General features: G+C 28.3%; 1 protein-coding gene across 3 annotated transcripts in view; it reads right to left on the bottom strand.

The window, feature by feature from the left end:
- Window positions 1–23,654, bottom strand: part of LOC122501655 (serine-rich adhesin for platelets) — a 60,699-nt gene that overhangs the window by 1,869 nt on the left and 35,176 nt on the right. For all 3 annotated transcript variants that reach the window (XM_043611295.1, XM_043611286.1, XM_043611305.1), the window contains exons 2-4: window positions 11,450–11,587; window positions 9,911–10,193; window positions 2,128–9,777 (exon numbers count right to left, since the gene is read on the bottom strand). In XM_043611295.1, coding sequence (XP_043467230.1) covers window positions 2,128–9,777; window positions 9,911–10,193; window positions 11,450–11,571 — 8,055 coding nt within the window. In that variant the 5' untranslated portion in view covers window positions 11,572–11,587. The remainder of the gene's footprint in view (window positions 1–2,127; window positions 9,778–9,910; window positions 10,194–11,449; window positions 11,588–23,654) is intronic.

The raw sequence follows: 23,654 nt of genomic DNA, 5'->3' as shown, positions 1-23,654 counted from the left end.
TAATTATTATTATTTTTTTAAAATAAAATTCTAATAATTTATGATAAAGTTCTTTTGAGAATTTTCAAATTCATTGGTTTACAATTCACTTTTACGAAATTTCGATTTTTTGTAAATTCTTTAATTAAATATACATTAGAAAATAAAAACTTGAAATATTTTTAAAAAACTCCTATTAATAAGCTTTTTGAAAAAAAAATTAGTTCCATAGAATTATTAATTAAAAGTATGAGAAATTCAAATTTTCAAAGATTTTAATTTGAAACCTTTACAAAATTTAATTATTTCTAAAAATTGCAATTATTATCAATTTCTCTAAAGTTAAATCTAAAACTTTCAAATTATTTTGTAAAGCAATTTTTATTAGAAGATTATACAAGAATTCAATAACTATTTAAATACAAATGTAAATAATTTATTGAATAAATGAATGTTTCTTAAAATTTAATTCTTATATAGAATTTTAGGAACAAATTTTTAAATAATTGAATTCTTTCGACGAATTTTAATAAAATTTTTATTAATAATTACATTCTTTGAGGAATTCGATTAAAATTGTATTAAAAATAATTTCAATTCTGCAATAAGTTTTATTATTTATGAAAATAATTGAATTATTGCGAAGAATTTTATAAAAAAGTTTAAAACAATTTTTTTTCGAAAAAATGTATGCAAATTCTATTTTTAATAATTGAATTCCTGTGAAATTTTCATTAATTTAGAAGATAATTGAATATTCGTTTAGAACTTTGTTAAAATTGTTTTTAAATAATTGAATTCTTTTGGGAATTTTATTAAAATAGTAGAATATTAAAAATTATTGAATTAAGAACAATTTTTGAAAATAATTAAAATTTTGCCATAAATTTTATTAAAATTTTTGAAAATACCTAATTGAATTTTATTACTTTTAAAAATAATTGAATTCTTGTGACGAATACTATTATTTATGAAAACAATTAAATTTTGCAATGAAGTTTATTAAAATTCCTGAAAATAATTTAATTTTGTCGAAGAATTTTGCTATTCAATTATAAAGATAGTTGAAATGTTAACGATAATTTTTTTTTGGATTCTTTGAAAAATATTGAATTTCTGCGAAGAATTTTATTTATTTTGAAAATAATGAATATTGTTATTTATGAAAATAATTAAATTTTGGCGAAGAATTTTGCTATTTATAAATATAATTGAAATGTTAACGACAATTTTTTTTTGGATTCTTTAAAAATGATTGAATTTCTGCGAAGAATTTTTTTAATTTATTTGAAAATAATTGAATTCTTGTGATAACTATTATTATTTATGAAATTAATTGAATTTTTCAATGAGTTTTATAAAAATTTCTGAATATTGATTGAATTTTGGTGAAGAATTTTGCTATTTATAGATATAATTAAAATGTTGACGAGAATTTTTTAAAAATTTTTGAAAATAATTGAATTTTTGGAAAGAATTTTAATATTTATTAAAATAGTTGAATTCTTTGAAAGAATTGCGTTAAAAATTTTTAAATTGAAATAAAATTAAGTTATTTAAAATAAATTATTGTCAGAAATAGAAAAAATTTAAGGTTTTTTAGAATTCGTGGAGAGAAAAAGTATTTAAAGTATTTTTGTGAATGGTAGAACAAAAATTTCAGATTGAATAGAAAAGTCTGCTGTCCGAGGTTTTTTTTGGATAGCATAAGTACGCAAAGTCTTTTTGGGAATGGAAAATGAAAAATTACGAATTTAGATAGAAAAGTCTGCTATCCGAGGTTTTTTCTTTGGATAACAGAAGTACATAAAGTTTTTTTCTGAATAGGAAAAGAAAAATTACGAATTAGATATAAAAGGCTGCTATCCGAGGTTTTTTACTTTGGATAGCAGAAGTACGCAAAGTATTTTTGTCTTTTTACTTTGGATAGCAGAAGTACGCAAAGTTATTTTGTGAATGGAAAAAGAAAAATTCCGAATTAGATAGAAAAGTCTGCTATCCGAGGCTTTATACTTTGGATAGCAGAAGTACCCAAAGTATTTTTATGAATGAAAAAAGAAAAATTACAGATTAAACAAAAAAGTCTGCTATCCGAGATATTTTCTTACGGACAGCAGAAGAGTACAAAGTATTTTTCCGAATAATTACCTGGAGAACATCAGCTAAATGCAAATCGTGGCCAATTCCATTGATTCCCTTGAGATCGGCATGCTTGGAGAAGAGTTCACCGAGTCCCATTCGTTTCAGTGCGGCAGTTGCATTGACAATTGAACGATGACTGAATTTCGGTACCTGCAGTTCCAATGATGCTCGCGGTATCAAAACTTTCAGTAATTTCTCCCAGGCTCCATCATTTTGAGCGCCTCGCATCAGTCTTTGCTCGAGATTATCCAAATTGTCGCCCTGTGCCATGTGGCCTTGTTGACCAGGAATGACAAATATTGTCGACACCAATTTTTCAATTCCACCCAAAGCAATTGCAGTCGCGTCTAAACTTGGCTCATAACCAGCAAGGACACCCGATTTCCAAAGTGTCGCCGGAACGCGCACCAATTGTCGCTGTCTAATAGCAGGCGACACTGAGAAATACAATTCGCCATCTCGTCCTTCGGAACTAGCACCACCGCACTCGGTTTGGAAAACATTCGCCGACAGTGCCGCTAATGGTGGTCGTAAACCTACTGTATTTGTCCTGACAAAGTCCTTGATTCTACTGTCCGTTTGTTTTCTGATTAGAAGATTTGTTCGCCGTTTGACGATGTCATTGATGGCATGGAAATTCACCTCCTCAACGAAACCCTCATAGAACTGTTGTGCCTGCTTCTTGTAGAAAGGCATCAATTTACCGACTTTGGATTTATCGGCGAATAGTTCGCGAACAAAGGCGGCGTTTGCGATTCCCTGTTTTCTTGATAGACTGACAGTGTCGGTGACGTTTTGGAATACCAAATGAGGATTGAATGTTGCTACGTCGTCAAGTTTTAGAACATCGTTCATTTCATTCGACGTTGGTCCCCGTGCTCCCAGAAAGACCATAGCTAACAGACTTGTCATGCCGAATGGTGACAGCACCAAAGATCGGGTTGTACTAAGACCCTTGTTGGCAGCACTCCAAAAACTGAATGCCAATTCATTGCATAAATTCGAGAAGTAAATGACGTCCGGTTCCAGGTTTCTGATACTCGCATCGAGGCCAAGCGCACTTTGGGAACTGTCCAGCGATACATGCGTATGCTGATTTTTGGTGTTGGTTGTTGTTGCCGATTGTTTCGTTGGTACCGGTTTTGGAAGTTTTGTTCCTGATGTATTTGGCTGAGGGATGAGAGCCCACTTTTCGTCTGTTAGATTCTCGTCGGGTTTTTTGACTCTAGTTGGTTCAGTTGGCTTGTGGGTTAATGGCTCATGAGAGGTGGGCCGACCTTTTGATGGGAAACTTGGTTTTGTTGGAACTAAGCCTGGTTTGTTGTTTAAATTGCCATTTGTCGATGGTCTGAAGGCACTTGACGCTGAGAATTGTGGTGCTGTTGTGGTTGCGGATGGTCTTGAGTGGACTGAGCCTGATTGTGGTCTGAAAGTACTGGGTCCTGAGTACTGATCTACTAGATGTGGTGTATCTAATGGATGCGAAGCTAATGTTTGCGATGCTAATGGATGTGATGCTAATGTATCTGATGGTCTAGAAGAAGAGGAGGGTCTTAATCCATTAGGCGCAAATTGTGACGATCCGGGTGCATCTACCGGTCTTGAAGGAGAAGCTCCAGATGGTCTTGAAGAAGAACCGGATTGAGGCTTTCCACTAGGTGCCGATTGTGCTGGTCTTGACTGAATTGGTCCTGATTGTGCTGGTCTTGAAGAAGATCCCGAAGATGGTCTTAGTCCATTAGGTCCTGACTGCGAAAGTCCCGATTGTGCTGGTCCCATTTGCCCTGGTCTTGTTTGTCCTGGCCCCGATTGCACTGCTCCTGTTTGTCCTGGTCCCGATTGTACCGCTCCCGTTTGTCCTGGTCTCGCAGCAAAAGAACCCGACGATGGTCTTAATCCACCAAATCCTACTTGACCTGGTAATGCATCAGTTTCCCCTGGTCTCGCAGCAAAAGAACCCGACGGTGGTCGTAATCCACCAAAACCTACTTGACCTGGTAATGCATCAGTTTCCCCTGGTCTTGAAGAACCAAACCCTGACGAAGGTCTTAATCCCCCTCCTGCTTGATTCGACGGTCTAGAATTAGACTCAAAACCAGGTTTTAATTCACCAACCGGTTTGAATGACCCTTCCGAAGGTCTTCCAGGTTTTGTAACCTTATTACCATTATTCGACGGTCTGGCAGCAAAATTAGTGACATTCTTTTTCGATGATGTCAACGGTTTTGTGTTGATAAATTCGCCAAGTTTATTGTAGGCATTTTCCATGGTCTGATCGATTGGTTTTGCGGTGAATCCGATTGGAATCATGTCCTCAAGTACTTTATCCGTTTGCGTGGTGTTGACAATAACCATTTTCTTATCGTCTGATGATGTTTGAGTGAGTGTGGTGTTTTTTGATGTTTCGACAATTTTCGATGAGGAGTCAATTTTAATTGTCTGTTTGTTGTCACTGACTTTCGTCTCATTTAACATGATCATTGTTGATGGTATTTTTGATACTTTTACTGCTGTGTCATTTACTTGAATTCGTAATTCCTGACTTTCGGGAGGTGGTTTCTTTGTTTGATCAACACTGACGGGTGTTGTGGTATCGACTCTTTTTAATTTTTCATCATTGACGATTTGATGATTATTGCTGAGGGTAGTCGCTTTTTTGTCAGTCTCAGAGTCTTGGTGATGTAAATTAGTGATTGGTTTTGGTAGTTTCTCGTGTTGATTTACAATAATTGGATCTGAAAACTTCGATGGCAATTGATTTGTTTCTGGACTTAGATCAATTCGAACTACAGGCACTTCTGGTTTTCTAGTTTTATTCCCAGTCTGCGTGGCCACTTTCAATGGTTCAACAACAGGAGGCTTAGAAGTAGTAACAATACTTTCTACATTCGATTTCATTGTCGTCGCCACTATTTTCGTTGGCATTTTTGTTGCTGTCGTTGTTGGTATTTTTATACTCGATTTAGGAGTACTAGTCACAACATTATTAGTCGCATTCTCCAATTTTTCCAGACTTTCTTTTTCTGAATTTGTATTCTTAGTTGGCGTTTGTTCCAAATTGGGTTTCTTGACAGTTGACATTGTTGCAGTCTGCAGTAATGGAACAGATGTTGGAGTAACATTCTCTTCAATTACACTCTTTTTAGTGGTAACGTCAATTTTATCAGAAATCGTCGTTTTGAAATTCACTTCAGATGTTTGTTGCGGTTTCTCTGTTGGTGTCTTCGTTTCAGAATTGACTGTCGTTTTTTCTAGATTCAAATCAATTATTTTTTCTGCTGGTAATGATGAAGTGGAAATTTTATTATTAGCCGAGGGAATTTGGTCTTTATCTGTACTTTCCTTATCGTTATCGGAAATTTGAATCTGTTGGTCTTTCTTCACCTCATCATTCTTTATTTTCTCTTGTAATTTTACTTCTTCAGTTTGTATCTTATCTTCTTTCTTTAGCTCTTCGGAATTCTTGATTTTCTCTTCTTTCTTCATCTCTTCGGAGTTTTTGATTTTCTCTTCTTTCTTTACTTCTTCGGTGTTTTTGATTTTATCTTCTTCGGTATTCTTGATTTCTTCCTTGTTAATTTCTTCGGTATTCTGAACTTTGTTTTCCTTATTTGCTTCTTCAGTATTCTGAACTTTATCTTCCTTGTTTGCTTCTTCGGAATTCTTAACTTTATCTTCTTTTTTCGCTACTTCGGTACTGTTAACATTTACCTTATTCGCTTCTTCAGTATTTTTGACCTTATTTTCTTTCTTTGGTTCTTCGGTATTCTTGATTTCATCCTTGTTAGTTTCTTCGGTATTTTTGATTTTATTTTCCACCTTCGTTTCTTCAGTACTTTTGACTTTATTGTCCTCCTTCGCTTCTTCGTTATTCTTGATTTTATCTTCTTTATTTGCTTCTTCAGTACTCTTGACTTTATCCCCCTTCTTCATTTCTTCGCTATTTTTAACTATATCTTCTATTTTCGTTTCGGTATTCTTGATTTTGTCCCCCTTCTTCATTTCTTCGGTTATCTTCACTTTATCTCCCTTTTTCTCTTCCTGGGTATTTTTAATTTTTTCCTCCTTAATTTCTTCGGTGCCTGTTATTTTCTCTTTATTTTGTTCAGTATTTTTGATAGGTCCTTTTTTATTTACAGTGGTTTTGATCTTTTCTTCATTTTTGATCGACTCCGTATTTTTTGTTGCCACTTCTTTTTTTATTTCTTCGCTAATTTGCACATTGTCCTCACGCTCTTCTATTCTCTCTTCAAGTTTGATTTTCTCCGCGGGATTTTTGATCTTCCCTTCTGAATTTTTAGTTTCATCTCTATTTTCCAGTTTTATCTCTGTTAATTTATCTTCCTTCTTTTCTTCAGAGTTTTTAATTTTATTCCCTGTATTTTTTGTTCCACTTTCTTTAGTTTTAGTTTTCGTGTCAGAATCAGTTTTATGTGACTCTTGAATTTTGTTTGTCGTTTGAGTAATTTTATTCTTTGCCCCTTCATTGTTAATTAACGGAATTGGCGTGGATCGAATTGGTTCACTTTGAAGTTTAACTGGAACGAAGTTGGTCTCGTTTTTCGAATGGAATCCAGCAACAAGACCACTTCCAATGAGATTCGATGGACTATTTTCGAAATCTGGTAGAGTGAGAGAAATGTAGGAGGCTGTCGTTTGGGTTGGTGCCGTTTCCAGAAGGTTGTTGATCATCGAAACTGCATCCGCCATCTGTATCCTAATGACTGATGATTCAGTACTTCCATTCTTTTCATCATCACCATGTTTTGTGCTTCCAGATTCGGTAACATCCACTCGAATTATTGGCCTCTCGGTCGTATCAATAGATGATGTTTTGTGAGATTCATCTCCTTGAGGAATTTGGTCATTTTCTTCAGAAGGTTTATTACTGTCTTTGGTTAATTTTTCCGTCATTGATGATGATGATAGTAGTGATAATTTCACGTTTTCTGTCGACGAATCTTTAGGAGATGTCACGGAAGTTGTCGCTGGAACTGAAGAGGCTGATGAAGAGGCTGAAACTACTGTTGGTGTTGCATTTTCTGGAACTGATGATGTTGCTGAAACTGTTGAAATTGATGAAGAGGATGACAATGAAGTCGTTGGAGATATTGTCGATGAGGCTACTGGGGAAGCTTGAGAAACTGATGAAGTTGATAAACCTGATGAACCTGACGAACTTGATGAAGACAATACTGAAGAAGTAATTTTCGAAGAAGAAGAAGATGATGATGATGATGATGATGAAGGAGAGACAGTAGAAGAAGCAGAAGATGATGCAGAGGAACCTTCAGAATTCAAAGAAGGGACCAAAGTCACAAAAGAATCCGAAACGACTGAAGAATTCTCCAAATCGGGTCTCGAGGTCGAAGCGAAATTGTTCAATTTTTCGGTACTATCTTCCATGCGAACTGTTGCTGCACTAATGTCGACATTGGCATGTTTGTAGAATGTTGTCTCAAAACCAAGTAAATCCTGCGTGACTCTGGATGATTCGGTATTCAAATCAGCAATTGTGTTCGAATCGTCCAAAAGCGGCTCTTCAGTAAGGAGGGAATTTTGCGATACCAATGATGGTACAGCTTCGGATATCTGTGAAATCATGCTCGATAGGGAATCGGCCAATTCAGTTGGTAGTGGTTCGTAAGGTTTGGTTGTCAATTCCACGGAGTCGTCATTGTTCATCAAAGTAGGGACAGTAGAGAATTTACTTCCAGAGATACTTCCAGTAATACTTCCAGTTATACTTTCAGTGATTCTTCCAGTGCCACTCTCAGTACTACTTCCACCGTCCTCTTCAATCGTAAACGAATTTACAGTTGTTGAGCTATCATCATCACTAATTCGGAAATTAGTCGAAAATTCCATTTCTTGATTGTTGGTGTCGAGGATAGATGCTCCGAATTTACTCTCCGTGGGATGGTGCAGGGTTTCGATGATTTTTTCGATAGCTGACGTTTCGGGCGAATTTACCTTATTTTCCTTTAGATCCAGAGGAATTAGGGATACAAAGGTTTCTTTGTTGGTAAAATCAGAATCAGTTGTTTCGGGAATATCTGTCAGTGGTTTCGAGTATGTTTCGTCGAAAGTTTCGGTTGTCTTCGACTCGTAGAGATAGGTTTCTGTGGTTGCTTTTGTCTCCAAAAATTCGGTTGTTTTTGTTTCGTACAACGGTGTTTTGTATTCGTACTTAAATGTCGTTTTTAATTCAAAATCCGGTGTTTCTCTCGTCTCTAATAATGGATTTGTTGTTACGGATCCGATCGTCGACCCGGAGTCGATAACCTCGGTCGTTACGTCCACTGTCGTGGATGTTTTATCCAAATTAAAGGAGTCTGTCGGTTTATCTGGTTTGGTTACTCCTTTAAGGGACTCGATAGGATTGTCAGTTTCGTTCGAAACCGATTCGTTCGAAGCTGATTCATCTGAAACTGATTCGTCCGATACTGGTTTATTCGAAACTGGTTTAATCGAAGTTGGTTCATTCGAAACTGACAACTTATCACCTAACGATTGATTCGTCTGTTGCTTCATGGCAACAGTTGTCTTTACTTCCGGTTTAATAGTAGTGGCAAATTTACTCGGTTGTTTGCTGGTCGTAACTTTGATCGGTTCTGCTTTGGTAGCAACTGTCACTAAATCTGGAAGTTTTGTATAGAGACTCGTTTCGGAAATGATGACCTGCGGTAGTGTTGTCTTTGGCCTCTCGCTAGTGAACTTTTCCACAAATTTATCCGGCTTGTAGGCAGGATACGAATGCTTGCTCTGATCTTGGACAATTTTCGTAGCATTCGTTGCAGCCTCGGCGGAAATTGTATTCAAAACCTGAAAAACTGGGGCCGTATCCTTTTGGTATTGGGCCGTTGATGTCATTATCTGATCAGCAGTGATTACATGGACGGGAATCATCGGAATTTCGGAATAAGAAACTGGAGGGAATTCAGGTCGGTAGGTATAGTAGGGTCTCTTGGTAGTTCTCAAAGGATTTGGTGTCTTGTTAAATTTCTCCGGAGCTGGAGAAGAAGAAGGCGGATTGTACGGTCTTTTGGTTGGTACAGTAACAGTTTGGGATGGTTTATTCTTGAGCGGTTTGTTCTCAACCGTTTCTTCTAATTTTGTTCCTTGATTCGTTCCTTGATTTGTTCCTTGATTCATTCCTTGATTTATTCCTTGATGTATTCCTTGATTCATTCCTTGAACTGGTCTCTTGCTGAAAGTATTCTCTAAATCCGGTCTGGGTGGTTTTGGAGACAATTTTTCCGGTCTCATGGTACTTGGGGTATTGATTGCCTCGTACTGAGCAGCACCAGGAACAGAAGTAAATTCGGGTTTTTTGAATTGATTCTCAATTGGTTTGGGAGTATTTGCAATATCCTTCGTTGGAGTGTTGTTGAATTTTGATTCATTTGGATTGGATGCAATTTGGGGTTTTTCTTCTGTTTGGTAAACGGGTGCGTTATTTTTCAGTTCCGTTAGTTCGGAATCTGGAATTGCTATCGATTGTGTTTCCATGTCTCCGGCTAAGATTGATGGGAGAATACTGCTCCATTCGTCGGTTGCATGGCCGGGAATTGTTGGCACTGATGTCATCACTGTTGTTGGTTTACTTAGTTCACCTTTGAGGACGTTTTGCACATTTTGAACCACGTCTGCAACCTGGAGCGGGAAAATTAATTTGTTAAACTAATTATCAGATCAAATGTGCTAGAAAAATTAGTAAACAAAAACAAAAGAAAAATTAAAAGAACAATAAAAAGAAGATATAACCGAAAAAGGAGGGAAAACGAACCTTCATGCCGGAAGTTGGGACAATTCCAGCAGTCTGTGATTCGTGAATTTCCGTTGGAAAATGCCCGCCACCGGCAGCAATGAGTGTTTGAATTTCCTTTTCCGTCATTTGTTTAGTGACAACTTCACCATTTTTGTTGAGGGTGTAAAATTGAAATCTATCTGGTCTCAAAAGTCCTCCGGGCGATGGTGGAAGATCAAATCCAGGAATAGCTTTCCTACTTTGTAAAATGCTGCCACCAATTTTTTCATTTCCAGAGACAATTGATACGGACGTTACAACGCTGTACATGAAAAAAAAGAAATATTGTCAAATAAAAAATAATTTACAAATCTCTTGTCAAGAAAATAATTGATATCCTTAGGAAATTATTAAAATTAATAATAAATAAATAATATAAAATGATAAATAAATAATATAGAATAATAAATAAATAATATAAAATTATAAATAAATAATACAAAATTATAAATAAATAATAAATAAGTGCAGAAATGAAAAATAAATAATTACAAAAATACAGAAGCATTATTATTGCGAAAAAAAGCAGTAACCAATTTTTATCGTCTATTTGTAGGAGAAATTATTTCAGAGGTCGATAATCTTGTCATTTTATTATTGCATCATGTTATCAGTTTCATGAATCGATTTATAAAAGCATCTGTACATACTATGGCCTTGCCTGACAATGAATTAATGCAAAAGAGAAAGGCTTACTGCAAAATATTCACATAAATTATCATAAGTCATTCGATTTTTCTAGAAAGAAATATTCAAAACTGTTTTATTTTTTTCGTCTGAGAAAATATTATTCATTATCTTACAACAATGTTAAATTATTAAATTATTAAATTAAAACTATTAAATAATAATTTATAGAAAATTTCCGATTCCTAATTAACAAAAATTAAACTTTAATTAATTTAGTAAATTAATTAAAGTTAAAGTAGAATAAGTAGAATTACATAAAATTAAATGAAATTTAGTAAAATTGAATAAAAATTAAATTTATTAAAATAATTTATAGTACTGGAAAAATTATGTTAATTAAATATAAAATTATAGATATTAATTAACCATCCGCAAGGATTGTAAAAGACATTATCGTCCTGCTTGGAAAGATTTGCAAACTCTAATTAGGTAACTGTCGCACATATTTTCCTTTTTGCTATCAAGATTTTTTCTTCTAAAAAAGAAAATCGTTCTCGCGTGCGCTTAGAATCTTTTTGATCTTCAAGTGTATAAACGGTAATAATAATTATTAATTACAGAATAATTAGGGAAAATTTAAATAAAGCTCATGAATTTTATTATCTTCAGTTCCGGACAATTAACACTCTTGTGCGGTAATTTTTTTTTTCTTTTACTTATATAATAAGGAAGTTTTAAGAAATAAAATTATAACTTTGACCTGAATAAATATTCGCGAAAAACTCTTAATTTACATATATGTACGCACTAAAATAATGAAAGCATCCGGTTGTAAAATAAAATGGGGGGCAAAAAAAAAAAAATATTAAGAATCCTGTAGCCACTGACCTGGAACCAAGTAATCTTGTCGAAGTGTCCAACTCATCTTCAGGTACCGGTAAACTAAAAGATTCTTTCAAGTTTACCCAGACTATAAATGCCAATAGTATACATCGATGTGGTTTCTTCATTTTTTACCGGAATATTCTGAAAGAAAACAAATTTTTTTTTTTTGTTAATATAAATGAATAATGTAAATGTAAAAATACAAAAATTTATTCAATTTTTTTCTTTAATTTTTAAATAATTTTAAAAATTTTAAAAACAGGTGTAAAACAACCAGAAATTAAAAAAAAGGAAAAAAAAAGAAAATGAAAACAAAAATAAAAACATAGTAAATATAAAATGAGAACAAAAATAAAACAATTAGAAATAAATTTGCTAAATAAATAAGAAAATAAATATAAATATATAAAAAATACAGATATGAAAATAAATAATAAAGAAAATTCTGAACTGAATATTTTGCAAATAAGTAGTTATTAAATAAATTGTTTGTAAAATTATTAATGAATAATAATTATATTTTATACAAGTAGACAAAATTTTTGTCTTTAATTAAAAAATCTCAGTTTTAATTAAACTTTCTAGTTTTGAAGTAAATCAATAAAAAAAATTAACTGTACCATTATCATTTTTTTGATTTATTGACAAGTAAAAATGTGGACAAAATGCGTAAATATTTCGCAGCCATATTATTGTTTGATCGTACACTCGTGCTCATTAATGCCTTCCCTCAGGGAAGGCACTAATTTCACGAACTTTGCCTACCATCTATATTGTATAAAAAATCAACCAATGGAAAAGTAAAATTCCTATGGAATTATTGGCACAAACTATAAAAAATATAGAAAGTGGGCAAAACGCGTCAAATTAGTGCCTTCCCTGAGAGAAGGCATTAATGAGCACGAGTGTACGTAACCGGGTTACACGTGCGTGCGTCACTATTGACACTCACTATAAAGAAATATCCATTTTATTAATCCAATTAAAATAAAGCAATTTTTTAAAATTAAATTAAAAAACTTTCTCATTTTTAATCAATATTGTCAAATTTTGAATTTAAGGTAATAATAAATTTTAATTTGTAAAAAATATAATTTATTTTATAAGCCCGTCCACTGCTAATATATATTAAATAAATAATAAATTTTAAACAAATAAATAATAAATATTAATAAATAAAGAATAAATAATAAATAATTGAAATTTTAAATAATAAAATCGCAATAATTTAACAGTTTTTCTACATTGAAAAAAAAATTTGTTTGATTCAAATAATCGATTACTTGACTATTAACAATTAAATATTTCCTTGAATGAAATAATTAATATTAAAAGAATATTTACTAGGACTCTTCAAAAATTTAATTATTTTCTAGAATTTTCAACTAAACTTTTTTTCAAAATTAATTATTTAATTATTATTTATTTTTAATATTTTAGTCACTTATAAATAGTATTTACTTCAAACACTAAAATTATTGGTTCAAATACCATTTAATTGATTTAAATAAAAATTATTCGATTCAAGCAAATATTTATTTGATAATAGACAAGTAATCAGTTATTTGAATCAAATAATTTTTTTTCACTAGAAGGATATCGAATTGAGAAAAAAATATCTCAAAATATTTGCGATACCTACTTCGTAATACTATGTTTTTTTATTTATTAATAAATTATTGAATTATAAATAAATTTTTTTTTAATAAATTACGAGCTAAATGAATAAATTTGCAAAAAAATTCCAATCTAAAATACTTATAATTATTCTTATTATTACAAAACTATAATTATTATATTATTATCAAAATAAAAAAAATATAATATTACTAAAAATTATTATTGATATTCTTCTTGAATAATAGTTGATAATTTTATTATTTGTTAAATTAGAATTAAACATCTCTTTAAATTTGAATAAGTAAAAATATTTATTAATTTGAATTAGTAACTGACTTCTGGCTTTTGAATTAGTAAAGTTTACTAATGAATAGTAATTTCTACTAATTTATTAGTAAAATTTACTATTAAATAGAAATTCTACTAATTTATTAGTAAAATTTACTAATAAATAGTCATTTCTACTAATTTTTTAGTAAAATTTACTAATAAATAGTCATTTCTACTAATTTTTTAATAAAATTGACTAATAAAGAAATTTCTACTAATTTATTAGTAAAATTTACTAATAAATAGTAATTTCTACTAATTTATTAGTAAAATATTTATTAATTTGAATTAGTGACTGACTTCTTGCTTTTGAATTAGTAAAGTTTATGAATGAATAATAATTTCTACTAATTTATTAGTAAAATTAACTAATAAAGAAATTTCTGCTAATCCATTAGTAAAATTTATTAATAAATAGTCATTTCTACTAATTTATCAATAAAATTTACTAATTTCAAAGCAAAATGTTAGTCACTAATTCAAATTAGTAAAAATTTAAATTGGTTGAAATTAGTAAACTTTACTAATTTACTAAATTAGCGATTAAGTTCTTTCATTTGAATTTGTAAATTTTACTAAATAATTAGTAAAAATTACTATTTATTAGTAAAATTAGAAGCAAATAAATAAAAAATAATACACTATTTATTAGTAAAATTAAAAGCAAATAAATAAAAAATAAAAAAATAATACACTATTATTAAATAATTTAAAAATTGCAAAAATGGTGACAAAGATAAAAAAAAACGGTCATCAATGTATATAATAAAATTGTATAAAAATATGTCATATATGTGTCACGAGTTCACTAGAATTTGGAGCATGTCACATGTGAATTGACTACAAATATAAATATCTTCATAAGATCATTAATAAATCATTAGCAAAGAAGACGATCATCGCACTTGACTCGACAGAATAATCTTTATTATTTGTAATGAGCACTGATGGTATATACCTATACACCGTGTGTTTTAATAGCCATTCAGTTGTAATTTATGTCAAATTATAGCACTCGTATATATATATATACCAATATGAAGAGTTGTTATTTTGAATTATCGCACCTAGAGAGAGAGGAGGATATTTACTAATCAAACTAATTAAAGACTTTATTATTAATTAGACACGACAGTATAATATATAATTGCCAGTTAACTCTATTTTGATACAACTTCATTATTTTAATTAATTTCGTGCTATTATGTATTTAGTGGTACAATTTCATTTTCTTTAATAAATAAAAAATACCAATTTTATATTTTTTTTTTATTTATAAAAAACAAAATTATTTTCTTCGTAGTAAAAAACAAAATTATTTGTTTTTAATAAATAACAAAATTATTATTGTATCACTATCACTAATTTAGCAAATTTTCATTGTTTAACAAATTAAGTATATTTTTCTTAAATTTAATAAAATTTATTTAAACCTCTAAGTGTCTATAATAAAGATTTTGTACGACAAATCTTTGACATGACACGTAAGGGATTAATAATAATAATAATAATTTTTTTTTGAAGAGAAGAAGGAGGTAAAAATAAAATAATAATTTTATTAGGAGGAGAAGGAAGTAAAAAAAAAAAAATAATAATAATAATAATTATAATAATAATAATAACAATAATAATAGTAAGAAGAAGAAGAAATTATTAATTCATAAAATAAAAAATACAATATACCAGGAGAAAAAAAAATTTTGAATGAAAAAATAATTTGTGAAGTGCAATAAAAAGATAAATATAAATATATATATATATAATATTTGTATTGTTTGAGGTGTTAGGTAATAAAAGTCTAGCTCGCGTCTAGTCTAATCTCATGTTGTTGCATATGTTACACGAAGAGGCGGCCTAACACATTGTTCTTGGCTCAAATATATTCAAAAAGCGTGTCGTGCATATTTATCCAATGATTATATTATCTGCTTTAAATCAATCTTGCCCTTTAATGTCAATTTACTTTTGAAAACTTTCTAAGTGAATTGCCACACATGAAATAAAACATTTTATTCTTTATAAAGATATATATAGATATCATTTTTATTTCTCAAATTTGTTAACAGAAAAAAAATTATTACTTAATAATAAAATTTTTTAGAGCAATTCAATTATTTTCAATAGAATTTTAATAAAATTTCTCGAAAGAATTCAATTATTTTAAAAATATTTAATTAAATTCGATTATTTTCAAGAATTTTAATATAAATTCGATTATTTTTAACAATTTTGATGAATTTTTTTTTTAAATTATTATTTTTAAAATATTTAGTAAAATTCCTTCAAAAAATTCAACTATTTTCAAAAATTCAGATAAAATCCTTCAAAACAATTCAATTTTATATGAATTATAGAATCCTCCGCAAAAATTTATAATTATTTTCATAAGTAATAAAATTCTTCGCGAAGGAATTCAATTATTTTCATAAATAATAAAATGTTTTGGAGAAGTTCAATTATTTTCAACAATTCTGATAAAAAATTCTTGGAAACAATTCAATTATTTTTATAAATATTGTAAAATTCTTGGCAAGACTTCAATTATTTTTGTAAATAATAAAATTCTTCTGAGAAATTCAATTATTTTCAAAATTTCAATACAATTTTAATTAAATTTCTGGGAAAAAATTTAAATATATTCAAGATAATTTTAATAAAATTTCTCTAACAGGTTCAATTATTTTTAAAAATTGTAATACAATTTTTTTGAACAATTCAATTATTTTCAAAAGTTTTTAATAAAATTCTTTATAAATTTCTATTACATTCATAATTTTCAAATAAAAATTAAAATTACTTTAAAAAATTACATTATTTTTAGGAAATTTAATGAAATACTTTTAAAAAAAAAGTAATTATTTACAAAAACTCTAATAAAATTGTTTACAGGAATTTAATTTTCTATGAATAATTTCAATATAATTTAATAGGAAAATCGTTAATTACAATTATTAATACCTAATAAACTCGATTATTTTAAAAACTTAAAAGAAAATTTTTATAAAATTCAATTACTTTCAACATTTTCAGTAAAAATTATTTTAAAAACACTTCTTTATTTCCAAGAGAATTAAAATAAATTCTTCAAAACAATTAAATTATTTTAGAGAATTTTAAAACAAATCTTGCCAAGAATTAAATTATTTTCAATACAATAATTTTAATTACATTTTCTCAAAAGAATTCAATTATTGAAAAAAAATGTTGATAAACTTCTTGAAATGATGTGATGAATTTTATTTAAACTTGTTTAAATAATTTGAATCCCTGCGAAAAAATTTATTATTTCTAGAAATAATTGAATTTTTTGCAAAATTTTAAAAAATAAGTGAATTTTTGAGAAAAATTATTATTAAAATTGTATTTAAAATAATTGAATTTTTTCTCGAAACTATTTATTGATATAATTTAATTCTTACGAAGAATTTATAAATAATTTAATTTTTCCTGGAATTAAATTATAATTGTATTTCAAATAATTTAATTTTCCCTAGAATTCAATTATAATTGTATTTCAAATAATTTAATTTTCCCTAGAATTCAATTATAATTGTATTTTAAATAATTGAATTCAATGATGTATTATCAGTACATTAGTTTAAAAATTTTAAACATTTAAGAAAAAAAAATTATTTAAAAAATAATAATAAATTTCATAATTTTTTTAAGGATATTAAATTGAAACAAAATATGTTTCAAAACGTTGCATCACAAGCAACAATTATCTCAATTTGATATCCTTAGAAAAATTCTAAGGATTTCTAACAATGTTGCAAAGCAACATTTTGTTTCGTTTTTTTATCTCAACTTGATATCCTCAGAAAAAAGAAAGAGAAGCAATAAAAATAAATTTCCAGCAAAAAAAAAAACCAATTAAAATACCAATTGTTATAAAATGTTAATTAGCAAAACTATAGACCATAATTGTAACTATAAAAGAACGTTAAAAAATTAACATTAACGGTTTTTTTCTAAATTAGCATTTCTGACGCCACTAATTAACATGACATTGACCTCAACGAATTTTTTTTGTCTCCCTCTCCCCCTTTTTTTGTTAAAAATTTTGCAAAAATTCCAATGTTGTATTAAAATACCTTTTCATATTTTTACCTTTGCGATTGTAAAAGAAATACATTTGAAGAATTTTGAACTTTCTTTTCACATATAGTATTTCATTGTACTTTCAATATGAATGAAGAGATATAGTAAATATTCAGATCATGCATGAAATAATTGAAATGAGAGCTTATTGCTTCTGAAACCGTAAATATACATGAGTGGAGTACGTGAAATGTGTGGGTGGGCATGTATATATATAGGTAATGAATCGCCTTAACCCAGGTGGGTGTTTGAAAACGCTTGAGAATATTGTTCGTATTCACGAATTCATTCCTGGCATGCCTCGTGTGTAGGTCTACTGACCCAGAGACATGAGAACAAGGCCCACATTGGTCAACGAACCCTCTCTTCTCCTCTCCTTGCCTCTCTCACATCCGTGCAGAACGTTGGTCCCAAACTAGGACCGGTTTTTTTCTTCTTTTGTTTATCCCCTCTTTTTTTTTTTTTTTTTTTTTTTTTTTTTTTTTTTGATTTCCTTATTGAGAGAATATTACGTGTATGGACAGATTTTCTTTTTGGAAAAAGGGGCATTGCACATTTTGAAAAGAAAATTAGTATTTTCTTCTTATTATCATTTTCTTCTTTTATTTCTCTTTTCTTTCTTTTTCTCTTCTTTTTTATGCTTTTCATTCTCTTTCTTTTTTATTTCTCTTTTCTTTCTTTTTTTATTTCTCTTTAATTTCCTTTTTACTTTTCTTTTTTTTCTCCTCTTTCATTCTTTTTCTTTTTTTATTTCTCTTTTCTTTCTTTTTTCACTTCTTTTTTTTTATCTTTTCTTTTTTTATTTCTCTTTTCTTTCTTTTTTACTTTTCTTTTTTTTCTCCTCTTTCTTTCTTTTTTCTCTTTTTTCTTTTTATTCTTCTTTTTTTCTCCTCTTTCTTTTGTTCTTTAATTTCTTTTTTTTTGTTCAATAAAAATTTTTTATTGCCTCCTAATGAAAGCATTGTTTTACCAACAATTTTCCAACTCGATTTTTTCAATTTTCTCTAAGTTTCCTGACATGAGAAATTTAAAATTTTAATTTTAATTTTAAAAAATGTCCTTCCGTGTTTGTTTGCTTATAAAAAACGCATTTTCAAAAATTAAAAAATAATTTACATTCGAAAAATTAGAAATTTTGAAAATAGTGACTTTGTCTTTTTTTGTCACTTAATTGTAATAATAAATAACAAAAATGAAATTGATAATATTTATAAAATGAAAATATTCATGAGGACGCAATTATATTACAAAATTCAAATTCTCGATTTTAAAAAATCACAATTATTGAATATTAATTAAAATTTGTTTTTTAAGCAAATAATAATAATAAATAATAAATAATAAATAATTTTAAATTATGAATTTTAGAAAATCATAATTATTCAATATTAATAATTAATGAATTTTTTAAAAGCAATTAATAATAATAATTAAATAAAAGATCTTTAAATATTATTTAGTCTAATGGCGTCAGCCATTAGGCCAATTAATATTTAAAGATCTTTTACTTAATTATTATTATTGAATATAATTATAATATAATTGATAGTAAAATTGAAAATTTCAGAAAATATGAAAAAAATAAAAAAAAACCTCAATAAAACAATAAATTAAATAATAAATATTAAAAAATTAATAAAAGGAATAAATCTAAAAAAAAATTTTTTAAAAAAGAAAAAAAAATCAAGTTTGAAGGAGAAGAAAAAAAAATTATGGAAGAATTTTTTGGAATTGAATAAGGAAAATAAAATTCTCCTCCCTTCTTTTTAGACAGTCGCAATAAAAAAAAGAAGAAATAAGAGGAAGCTCTCCTTTTGTAGTTTCCTTATGCATTAAATCATCGATGGACGCAAAAAAAAGAAAATGAAAAAAGATAAGAAAATTTTAAAGCAGAGAAAGCGAAAAAAATTTTAATTGCAAAAGGGATTTTGAGCGTTAAGTATAAATAATATTTTATATCTTCTTGATAATGTGCAAGAAGTCATGGGTCATGTGAGATTGACTTTTTTGCAATTAGAGAATGCGGATTACCCCACCGAGAAATTAGTTTTCAGAAATATTTTTCTAAAGCTTTCAAATATATAAAAGAGATGAGAGTTGCAAATCATTAATTTTCCTCATTGCAATATATACCTAGATCCTTGTAATCTTGCAATTTTTCCTCAGTGTGGATTATTTTTTCTTGTTTATTTTTTCTTTCTAATTTTCCTTGTTTTTTTTTCTTCTATTTTTTCTTGTTTATTTTTGTTTTTTTTCTTGTTCATTTTTGCTTTTTTTCTTGTTTATTTTTGCTATTTTTATTGTTTATTTATTTCTATTTCTTCTTGTTTAGTATTTTTTGTTTCCTCTCGTTTATTTTCTTCTATTTCTTCTTTTTTATTTTTTTTTATTCTTCTTGTTTCTTTTTTTTCGAATTCTTGTTGTTTATTTTCTTCTATTTCTTCTTTTTCATTTTCTTGTATTCTTCTTGTTTCTTTTTTCGAATTCTTGTTGTTTATTATCTTTTATTTCTTCTTGTTTAATTTTTTGTATTTTTCTTGTTTCTTTTTTCGAATTCTTGTTTTTATTTATCTTGTTATTTCTCTTGTTATTTTTATGTATTTTTTCTTTTTAATTTTCTTGTGTTCTTCTTCTTTATTTTCTTTTAATTTATTTTTTTTTATTCTTCTTGTTTATTTTCTTCTAATTTATTTTTTTGTATTCTTCTGTTTCTTTTCTCGACTTCTTCTTGTTTATTTTCTTCTATTTCTTCTTGATAACTTATTTTTATTTCTTCTTTATTTTTTCCTTTTTTCGTTTTGTTTTTTTACGTAATTTTTAATTTTCTAAACAATAATTGAATGAAAATTTACTGAATTTCAAAATTTAGAACTAAAGAGAATTCTGTGAAAAAAATAAAGAGAGGAAGAAAGAGAGAGAGAGAGGAAGAGAGAACGATCAAGTGCATTATTTGATGCTCGCGAATCGACAAAATCAACGATTAACTATTTATAGACAATTTTGCCTTTTTATTGTGTTGGGAATAATTGCGTTCTATATAATCATTAGAAATAATCTCCAATCATTACCGTTAACTCATTATAAATTTTTTAATTGTTCCACAAGACGAAGAAGATTCATGAGAATATGATAAAGAAGAGGAGGAAAAAATGGAGGAAGAAGAAAAATCAGGGGATGATAATATTGGCAAAGAAGATAAAGAAGAGTTGGAAAATGAAGAAGAAAGAGAAGATAAGGAAGTAGAAGATAAAGAAAAAAAATAAAACAGGAGAAGAAGAGGAACAAGAAGAGGAAAAATTACAAAAGAAAAAACAGGAATAGAAAAGGAATAGAAAAGGAATAGAAAGAAGAAAAATTAGAAGAGAAAAAACAGCAGAAGAAATGGAGAAGAAAAGGGACAAAAAGAAGAAAAATTAGAAGAAGAAAAACAGGAGAAGAATAAGAAGAAAATTTATAAGAGAAAAAAACTGGAGAAGAAAAGGTACAAAAAGAAAAAAATTTATAAGAGAAAAAAACAGGAGAAGAAAAGGAAGGATTAGAAGAAAAAAATCAGAAGTAGAAAAGTAACAAGAAGAAGAAGAAAAAGAAAGAGAACTAAATGAGGAGAAAGCAGAAGAAAAAGAAGCACGAGAAAAAAAATTCGATAATAGTGATAAAGTAGAGGAAAAAGAGGAAAAAGAATAAAAAGAAGAAGAAGAAGAAGAAGAAGAAGAAGAAAGATAGCGAATAAAAAGCAAAACAAAAAAGAATAAGCAGAAGCAGAATTTAAATAAAAAATCGATAATAGAAGCATTCGATTATAAAATCCGCTAGCCACTATATACATTAACGTTTCATTGAATGGTACTAACTGTAATGTTAAATTGAACTCATGGCTCATATAATAATTTTGTATAAAGTGATTGAGTGCTACATTCACGTAACAATATTTATAAATTTATTTTATATCCCCAACAGAAAATATGCTTCTTACAGTGAATTAGAAATGCGCAATTAATACACGGAGAGACCGAGATTACTAATTTTTGTATAAAATCACACTAGAATTTACTATTTTCACATTGCAACCACCGGAAATAAGGGGACTTTTTGTATTTTTTACTATTTTCTACACTAAGTCACTAATCCGACAAATGTTCACCAAATTAGCAAAGTTTCTTACTATTTCATCCAATAGTTCCAAACAACTGTAGTAAACTCAGAAGCATTGTGTACGTAAAATTACTATAGTCGTTTGTAAATGCAGAAAGAAAGAGTGAAAGAAAAAATACGGATTTTTGTCGCCGGTTTCCCGTCAATTCTTGACTGATGGAGGTAAACTGGAAGGATTTTTACATACACAGACACACACACACACTTATATATTTGTTGGATAAATATTTGAAGACACACACATGTTTATTTCACTTATATGTATAGACGCGGTTAATTAATACACTAATACACAACTGCACGCACGACAACGAATTTCACTGAAAGTATATATCTTCGTTTCCTTATATATTGAATGATGAAAATTTACAGCACTTACGAGAAAGCAGTTTACTTTTAACAACTTATTATAAGACATAGTTCTTGGGACAGGAATAAATGCAAAGTTTATTAATTTATAATGGTCAATTTCTGAGATAACGAACGACCTACGATTCACTTTATATTTAATTATTGTAGATAATATCCAAATTTATTTTACATACGCGAAACATAGTCACTGTCAATGATCGGATGGCATCGGCTCATTTACGGAGATTGACGAAGTTAGCAACCAATAGAAATGCAGGCGCCATATGACTGCACTCGCTAGCCACACTTGCTCACCAAAAATTACTACAGTGGATCGTAGGTTTTAGTGGAAAATGTTTTCATTTGTCAGATTTTGTCTAATTAAATTAGAGAAAACTATAATCAATTTTTGCTACATTTACAACTCTTACACAAAATATTAAAACTTGCTATTTCAATGTAGCAAATTTATCTATTTCTTTTGTAAATTTATCTAATTCTGTAGCACATTATGCTAAAAGTCCCCTTATTTCCGGTCATTGCAACCATTTTTAGTAATTTTTACGAATGTGGGTCTCTCCGTGTAATTATTATAAGATATTAAATTAGTAGGAAACTAATGCAGAAATATTTGAAATATAAAAATTTTTTTTTCTCTATTAACGGAAAATTATGATTGATATTACGTATTAGTATATTAAAAAAAAAAGTAAATAGCTACAATTATGTGTATATATTTGTCTATCGGTGAAAAATGTTCAAACCTACTCACTTTATAAAGCAACACTCACAGACAATTGCCTTGTGCCTATAAATTATATACCTACTATAAAACATTACCTATTATTTTCTTATTAATTTTATTGTTACTTCAATCATTCGAGAATCTTCTTTCTATCTCTCTCAGGAAATTAGTTTCTATTCAATACTTTTATAATTAGGCCGCGTTTAATCAAACTTTTTATACCCTTTTTAATTTAATTTTTATTTTTTTATACCTTTAATATATTTTTTTACTTCAATTTACCAATTTACTTTAATTAATTAATTTACTACTGACAATTTACCAATTATAATAATTATTAATGAAATTAATTTGATTTTAATTTTCTTAATTATATTTAAAGTGACGAAGATGGACAAGAAAACAATAACAATAATAATTGGAAAAATAATAAAGAGAAAGATAAAAAAGCAACAATGAATCCAGAAAATTAAGAAAAAGAAGAAGAAGAAGAAGAACATAAAAATGATGAAGAAACAGAAGAATATGAATAAAAAAAAGAAGCAACAGAAAAAGATGATAATGAAGAAACAAAAAATTAATTTTGTATGTAAACGAAGAAAAAGAAGACAGAATATTGAGAATCAGCAATAAATAAAGAAAAATAAAAAATACGAAAAGGAAAAAAAGAAAAAAATAATAAAGAAAAAATAAAATGCAAAAACAGAAGAAAATAATGAAGAAGAAACATAAAATGCAGAAAAAGAAGAAAATAATGAAGAAAAAAATAAAATGTAAGAAAAGAAGAAGCTACAAAAGTAGAATTTTTTTTTAAATTTAATATTTTAAAAATATAAAATTGAAAATAATAAAAAAATAAATAAAATATAAAAGTGAAAAATTAAATTATAAATTTTTTTAAGTAGCGAT

This window comes from Leptopilina heterotoma, unplaced genomic scaffold (genome assembly GCF_015476425.1).
Source record: "Leptopilina heterotoma isolate Lh14 unplaced genomic scaffold, ASM1547642v1 Lhet_105, whole genome shotgun sequence".
Lineage (NCBI taxonomy): Eukaryota > Metazoa > Arthropoda > Insecta > Hymenoptera > Figitidae > Leptopilina > Leptopilina heterotoma.
This window is presented reverse-complemented; position numbering and strand designations above follow the sequence as displayed.